General features: G+C 40.9%; 1 protein-coding gene across 1 annotated transcript in view; it reads left to right on the forward strand.

The window, feature by feature from the left end:
* Positions 1-7,661, forward strand: part of UBAP2 (ubiquitin associated protein 2) — a 143,315-nt gene that overhangs the window by 99,268 nt on the left and 36,386 nt on the right. Inside the window, exons 4-5 of the mRNA XM_011950561.1 lie at positions 3,003-3,070; positions 5,697-5,886. Of these exons, the coding sequence (XP_011805951.1) occupies positions 3,003-3,070; positions 5,697-5,886 (258 nt within the window). The remainder of the gene's footprint in view (positions 1-3,002; positions 3,071-5,696; positions 5,887-7,661) is intronic.

A 7,661-nucleotide genomic window follows, 5' to 3' on the forward strand; every position in this document is an offset into this window, starting at 1 on the left:
TGCCTGTAGTCCCAGCACTTTGGGAGGCCGAGGCAGGTGGATCACCTGAGGTCAGGAGTTCGAGACCAGCCTGGCCAATATGGTGAAATTCTGCCTCCACTAAAAATACAAAATTAGCTGGGTGTGGTGGCGCATGCCTGTAATCCCAGCTACTTGGGATGCTGAGGCAGGAGAATTGCTTGAACCCAGGAGGTAGAGGTTGTGGTGAGCTGAGATCACGCCATTGCACTCCATCCTGGGCAGCAAGAGCGAAACTCCATCTCAAAAAAAAAAAAGAAGGGAACCATTCAGGGTTTTATTACCATGTTTAGATATGTCAGTGTTTATAGTAGTTCTCATTTACCTCACATTTCTTTTTCTTAAATTGATTTAATTTGTAAGTTTCTTTCAAGCAAAAATGGATTCACTGGAAATATGAAAATATGCTACCTTGGGGCAGGCACATTGGCTCATGCTTGTAATCCTAGCACTTTGAGAGGCTGAGGCAGGAGGATTGCTTGAGCCCAGGAGGTCAAGATCTGCCTGGGCAACACAGAGAGGCCTTGTCTCTACAAAAAATTGTTTAAATAGCTGTGTGTGATGGCAGGTGCCTGTAGTCCCAGTTACTTGGGAGGTGGAGGTGGGAGGAATGCTTGAGCCTGGGAGGTTGAGTTTGTAGCTGCAGTGAGCCTCAGTGATGATGTCACTGCATTCTTGCCTAGGTGACAGAGTGAGGTCTGTCTCCCAGAAAAGAAAAGAAGAAAAAAAAAAAACCCTTCCCACACACCCTGTTTTGGAATAGGATGCAACTTAGGCCCTTCTTGTTGACTTGTTGAAACAGTAAACAATTTAGCACTTTTATATTGTTGAAGAAAATGAACACCTACTGTCTGCTTTACCTCCTGCTTACACATACTGTCTCAGGCAGGAAGTCTGGTTTTAAACAGTGTTTCTGAGACATTTAGAGTTGATAAGAATTATGGGAATCTTTTGAGTAGCATTTTTATGTTCTCTGTGTTACCTCATTAGATCAGCATTTTCCAGGCTTTCAAAGCCGAGTCCCCACATTGAAAACATAAAAAGAACACTTATCTTTTATTAACGTCAGTTGAGGTTTCAAAAAATTTATCCTGAATGCCCTAAAAGTGAGTTAAAACAATGTGCATGCACGTATGTTTATTGTGGCACTATTCACAATAGCAAAGACTTGGAACCAACCGAAATGTCCATCAGTGACAGACTGGATTAAGAAAATGTGGCACATGTACACCATGGAATACTATGTAGCCTTAACAAAGGATGAGTTCATATTCTTTGCAGGGACATGGATGCAGCTGCCAACCATCATTCTCAGCAAACTATTGCAAGAACAGAAAACCAAACACCGCATATTCTCACTCATAGTTTGGAATTGAACAATGAGAACACTTGGACACAGGAAGGGGAACATCACACAGTAGGGCCTGTTGTAGGGTGGAGGGATGGGGAGGGATAGCATTTGGAGATCTACCTAATGCAAATGACGAGTTAATGGGTGCAGCACACAAGCATGGCACATGTATACATATGTAACAAACCTGCACATTGTGCACATGTACCCTAGAACTTAAAGTATAATAAAAAATAAATAAAAAATGTGCATGTATCTCAAACTATGCTGAGTGAAAGAAGCCAGGAATAAAGATTGGATACTTTTATGATTTCATTTAAAATTCTAGAAAATGCAGCCTCATCTGTAGTGTCAGAAAGCATGTGAGTGGTTGTCTGGGGATGCAGACAAGTGGTGGGAATGAGCGATTCCACAGGGACAGGTGGAAATTGTGGGGGAGTAAAGAATATGTTCACTGTCCTAATTGTGGTGATGGTGTCATGAGAGCCTACATATGCCAGACTTATTCAGTTATTCGGTTTGAATATTTGTGGTTTATTGGATGTGTTAGAACGTGATAAAATTAATTTTTTAAAAATAATAGAAACCTTTGGTTTAATAAAAATGAAATGTAAAATTACTCATCAATTAAATACTAAAGACATCTGTCTTTGAGGGGAGAAAACATCGATTATTTCACCTTTTCAAACTTCTTAATGACTTTTGAGGCAGGATCTCACTTTGTCCCCCAGGGTGGAGTGCAGTGGTGTGATGATGGCTGACTGCATCCTCAACCTCTGGACTGAAGTGATTCTCTGGCCTCAGCCTCCCATGTAGCTGGGACAGGTGCACACCACCATGACCAGCCAATTTTTTTTTTTTTTTTCTCCCTACAGATGAGGTCTTACTCCTGGCCTCAAGCAATCATCTTGCCTCGGCCACCCAGAGTGTTGGGCTTTCAGGTGTGAGCCACTATTCCTGGCCACCTTCTCAATTTTTTGGCATTTTTGGTAGCTTTGTTGATGGGTTTATGGTATTCTCATTTTGTGTAATGACAAATAGAGAAATGAGTCTGCGGTTGAGCCCTGGTTTGAGTGCTTTACTGTGTTGTTTACCATTAATCTCATTTTCCTGACTTGAAATCATTCTTGTAGGCTTTTCAATCTAAAATTACCTTCACTTGCAGCCGGGCGCCATGGCTTACACTTGTAATCCCAACACTTCGGGAGGCCAAGTGGGTGCATCACTTGAGGCTAGGAATTAGAAATTATCCTGGGCAACATGGCAAAACCCTGTCCCTACTAAAAATACAAACATTAGCCCAGTGTGGTGGTGCATGCTGGTGCATACCTGGAGGCCCAGCTACTCAGGAGGCTGAGGTGAGAAGATTGCTTGAACCTAGGAGGCACAGATTTCAGTGAGCCGAGATCACGCCACGGCACTCCTTCCTGGGCAACAGTGCCAGACCCTGTCTCAAAAAAAAAAAAATTTGCATTCACTTGAAAATTACTTGTCACTTGTGTGTTTCATTTTCTTTAGAATAGCTGTTACATGAAGTGTAAGAGACTACTGATGGCTACAAATGATCAGGAAGTCTGTGTTTTGGGTTTAATAGTATATAGAATAAGATTAAATTTTTCAACTTTCAATACAGCTTTCTGAAACAAAGGTCTTCACTGCCTCATCTGTTCCAGCAGAGAATCACATCTCACCTGGGCAAAGGTAAATACTTTTTGCCATCTTATATTTGTTATTCAAAGCATTACGGAAATCTTTTGCCTCAGGAAAAGAATTTTTATTTTTGGGTCTCTTTCTGTTTTTTCCCTTTGTATCCAAGGCTAACCTTTATTTTACCACTACTTGGTGATCTGACAGAGTTTCAATCATTTCCTAATTGATGTATCTACTGATGATGATGTATCCACTGATGAATTCAAATAGTAATCATTTTTGTGATTTGTTAGCAGTTGTTGCAGACATCATGTTAAACTTTTTTTTTTTTCTTTTTTGAGACGTTAGTTTCGCTCTTCTTGCCAAGGCTGGAGTGCAATGGTGTGATCTCAGCTCATTGCAACCTCCGCCTCCTGGGTTCAAGTGATTCTTCTGCCTCAGCCTCCCAAGTAGCTGGGATTACAGGCATGCGCTACCACACCCGGCTAATTTTGTATTTTTAGTGGGAAAGAGTTTCTCCATGTTGGTTAGTCTCGTCTCGAACTCCCAACCTCAGGTGATCCACCCACCTCGGGCTCCCAAAGTGCTGGGATTACAGGTGTGAGCCACCATGTCCGGCTTTGTTTTTTTTTTTTCTTTTTTGAGATGGTCTCACTCTGTCGCCTAGGCTGGAGTGCAGTGACGTGATCTCGGCTCACTGCACCCTCCACCTTCTGGGTTCAAGTGATTCTTCTGCCTCAGCCTCCCAAGTAGCTGGGACTTACAGGTGCCTGCCACCACGCCAGGTTAATTTTTGTATTTTTAGTAGAGATGGGGTTTCACCATATTGGCCAGGCTGGTCTCGAACTCCTGACCTCATGATCTGCCTGCCTCGGTCTCCTAAAATGCTGGGATTACAGGCGTGAGCCAGCCTGCCCGGCCTAAACTTTTTAAATGGTTGCTATTTTCACTTTTGTAGACCTATTTTTTTTTTTTTTTTGACGAAGTTAATACATTGTATCCTTTAATTTCTTCATGCACCATTTATTTAGATCTTCTGCAACTAATACAGATCTCTTATTCTATTTGAGTTCTACTAGTTTTACTCTACTAGATTACAGAAAAGGAAGGAATTTATGGGGTAACAACAACATTCTTAGAATGTGCACTGAACCAAATGACTGAAGAGCATTTATTTACATTCTAGTTTTCACACTAACTCTAAACACCTTTGAAAGTGGTTTCAAAGTGTAGTGATCTGGAAAGATAAAAGACTGGATACATATGATACCTTAGAAATGAAGACAGTTTTGAACCTAACAGGATCAATCTCATGCTAAATGAGATGGTGATGAGATTTCATTGTAGGGAAATAAAAATGATTAATGATTATGTCTTATATTGTTTTGAGAATGTTCAGAGTTTCTTGTTAAATGCACATACCTTCTCTATTGTATTTATGATTCAGTGAATGTACTGGGATCATTGTCATGAAATTCAACTTGGCTATAGTCTATAAGGGAGAGGAACTCAGGGCTAGGAACTTTGCCCTGTGTCAGGAATGAGTCTTGAATTGTCCCAGAATCTGCCTGTCTCATTGACATGGTGAGAATGTCAGTTAGGAGAACTGATGGGAACTGGCCTTTGAAAGGATTGAATAGCATTCATTACCGGGTTAGGTAATCTGGCGCATCTGGCAGGTCCTACTACACTAGGTAAATTTAGAAAAGAGTTGGTACAGGAAGTTTGTAGCTCATTCTTGTCAGGTGGTCCAAATTGGAATATCTGTCTTTCTGGGGGTGTTTTAAGAGTTCTGGTTAACAGTATATTTGTTACTATACTGTGCCTTTATTCCTGAATATTTTAAAAATAAAATTATATGGGCGTGTGTATGTGTGTATGTGTGTATACACACACTTAAATGTATTATGGGATAGAATGTAAAAATTTAAGATAAATGTGAAACTTGGCCAGGTAGGGTGGCTCACGCCTGTAATCCCAGCTCTTTGAGAGGCCAAGGCAGGCGACTCACTTGAGATCGGGAGTTTGAGACCAGCCTGGCCAACATGGTGAAACCCTGTCTCAACTAAAAATACAAAAATTAGACGGGCATGGTGGCGCACACTTGTAATCCCAGCTACTCGGGAGGCGGGGAGGCATGAGAATCGCTTGAACCTGGGAGGTAGTGGTTGCAATGAGCTAGGGTCACACCACTGCACTTCAGCCTTGGTAACAGAGTGAGACCCTGTCTCAGGAAAAAAAAAGTGAAACTTACTGAATTGTCTACTGCAGGTGAGGTCTTCATTCCCTAAACATATGGATTTATTAGGAACTCTGGTTTTAGGTAATAAATTGATAAAATATTCTAGATAAAATGAACCAAACTTGAGAAAATTGGTTAATTTTACTTTATTGCTCCAGGTTTTCAAATCAGTTTATAATGTGTTAGTCATTACTGTGAAAATTTCTCAATACACCTTTTGATTCTCTTTTCTGCAAAGCCCTGCTTCAGTCTCTGTGGCTTTGTATGCTTTTTGGTGTGGATGACGCCCTCCTTTTGCCCCCTTAAACCCCATTTTCCAAAGGTTCTCCTCATTTGATTTTTAATGTAAATTCACTAATATTGATTGACTTCTCAGATTCATTTGTTGGTAAGATTTGCTTATGACTGATTCCTCATTGTTTTTTGTCTGCTTAGCATTGATCTGGTAACCTTGCTCCAGAAGCCTGTTCCTCACAGTCAAGCCTCAGAAGCCAACTCCTTGGAAACTTCCCAACAGCAAGGCTTTGGCCAAGCCCTTGTCTTCACAAATTCGCAACACAACAATCAGATGGCACCAGGGACTGGCAATTCCACTGCTGTCAACTCGTATTCTCCTCAGAGCCTGGTAACTCACTTTTATTTCAGTATGGGATTTTAAGAAATATACCCATTAGCAAATGTATTCTAGAATATGATACATGCCTTATAATTACTTTCTAAATATAAGAATATCTACAGTAAGGCCGGGCATGATGGCTCATGCCTGTAATCCCAGCACTTTCGGAGGCTGAGGCATGAGGATTACTTGAACCCAGGAGTTCGAAACCAGCCTGGGCAACAAAGCAAAACTCTGTCTCTACATAAAAAGCAAACTAACAAAAATTAGCTGAGTGTGGTGTTGTGTGCCTGTAGTCTCAGTTACTTGGGAGGCTGAGGTTGGAGGATCACTTGAGCCCAGGAGTTTGAGGTTGCAGTGAGCCATGATCATGCCACTGAACTCCAGACTGGGTGACAGAGCGAGACCCTATCTCTAAAACAAAACATCAGAAAATTCTACAGTAGATCTCAGTCCAGAAAACAATGATGTGGTAATTTCCAAGCACATAGCTGATGATTCCATGTGGAATGTAACTACCTGAGTTTCCTGGACAAAGATAAAAAATTTTTTATGGTTTGTCAAATTCTTTCAACTGATGATCACTCTTGAGATTGAAAGCACCCCTTTCTTCTGAATAATGTTTTCTTTGGATTTTGTTTCATATTCTGTCTCTATAGTTAGTATATTCAGTTTCTCACTTATTTTCCAATTTACTTAATTGCAAAAGTTTATCAGAATTGACTTGCTATAAAATCATGTACAAATAGTTCTAAGTCTGCCTAGATGCTTGTATTTTTTGCTTTTTTTTCCCCTAAGACCGTAAAATAAGCTACATTTTCTTAAAATGCCAAAAGATTAACAGAGGCCCTTATAGTTTGGATGTGTTTTTATCGAAACAGTGTCATTTAGTGCTGTATGACTCTGACTTCCAGTGTGAGTTAAGCTCCCATCCAGAAAGAACTTCAGGAACTGTTAGTGAAGGCTGTGAAGATAGGCTCATGGAAGTACAAGCTTAGATCATAGCTTATACAAGAATGCTGCTTTAGAATGGTGAACTGAAGTTCCTACCCAACTGTAGGAAGTTCTGAGCTGGCAAGGGGAAGTTGGAAAGTTCTATGGACGCAGAACTACAGCTCTTACTAGGGATAATTATTTTAGTTTGTTGCTGTGTTTTTCCTGAAATTTATTGCTGAGAAACAATTTTCTCCCCTGAGTCAAATCATTTGTTTTACCCTGATAAAATTGAGAATTGAATATTTAAACTTTTCATTAGTATTTTCTACTCTGTATAGCTATATCATGTGTTGGGCCTGGGGACTTGGTGTTTTTAGTATCTTTGGTATATGAGGTGGTATCAGTGCTTGAAGTAGGACAGCCCAAGGTTTCTGTATTTTGGGAAGGCCTAATAAAAACCCTGATTTTTAATTGAAGCACCAGAGTCTTTTCCTCCTCTGCCTTTCCCTCTACTACTGGTATAATTATGTAATGCCCTTCCTGACTTGCTGAAATCTATGCCGGTCCACTGAATTGATAAGAAGGACTTGAGTTTTTACAGCGATCTTCCGATATGTTGCTTTATGTCGTGACCAGCATGAGAATGACCAACATGAGAAGGCAGAGTAAGAATTGTTTGTGTGGCGTTGTATTAGAGCAGTGGTTCTCAACCCTACAGCATTTTAAAAATCACTGGGGGCTGGGCGCGGTGGCTCACACCTATTATTCCAGCACTTTGGGAGGCCGAGGTGGGTGGATCACCTGAGGTCAGGAGTTCGAGACCAGCCTGGCCAACGGGGTAAAACCCC

Source organism: Colobus angolensis, unplaced genomic scaffold, assembly GCF_000951035.1.
Source record: "Colobus angolensis palliatus isolate OR3802 unplaced genomic scaffold, Cang.pa_1.0 Scaffold308, whole genome shotgun sequence".
In the NCBI taxonomy this organism is placed as follows: Eukaryota; Metazoa; Chordata; class Mammalia; order Primates; family Cercopithecidae; genus Colobus; species Colobus angolensis.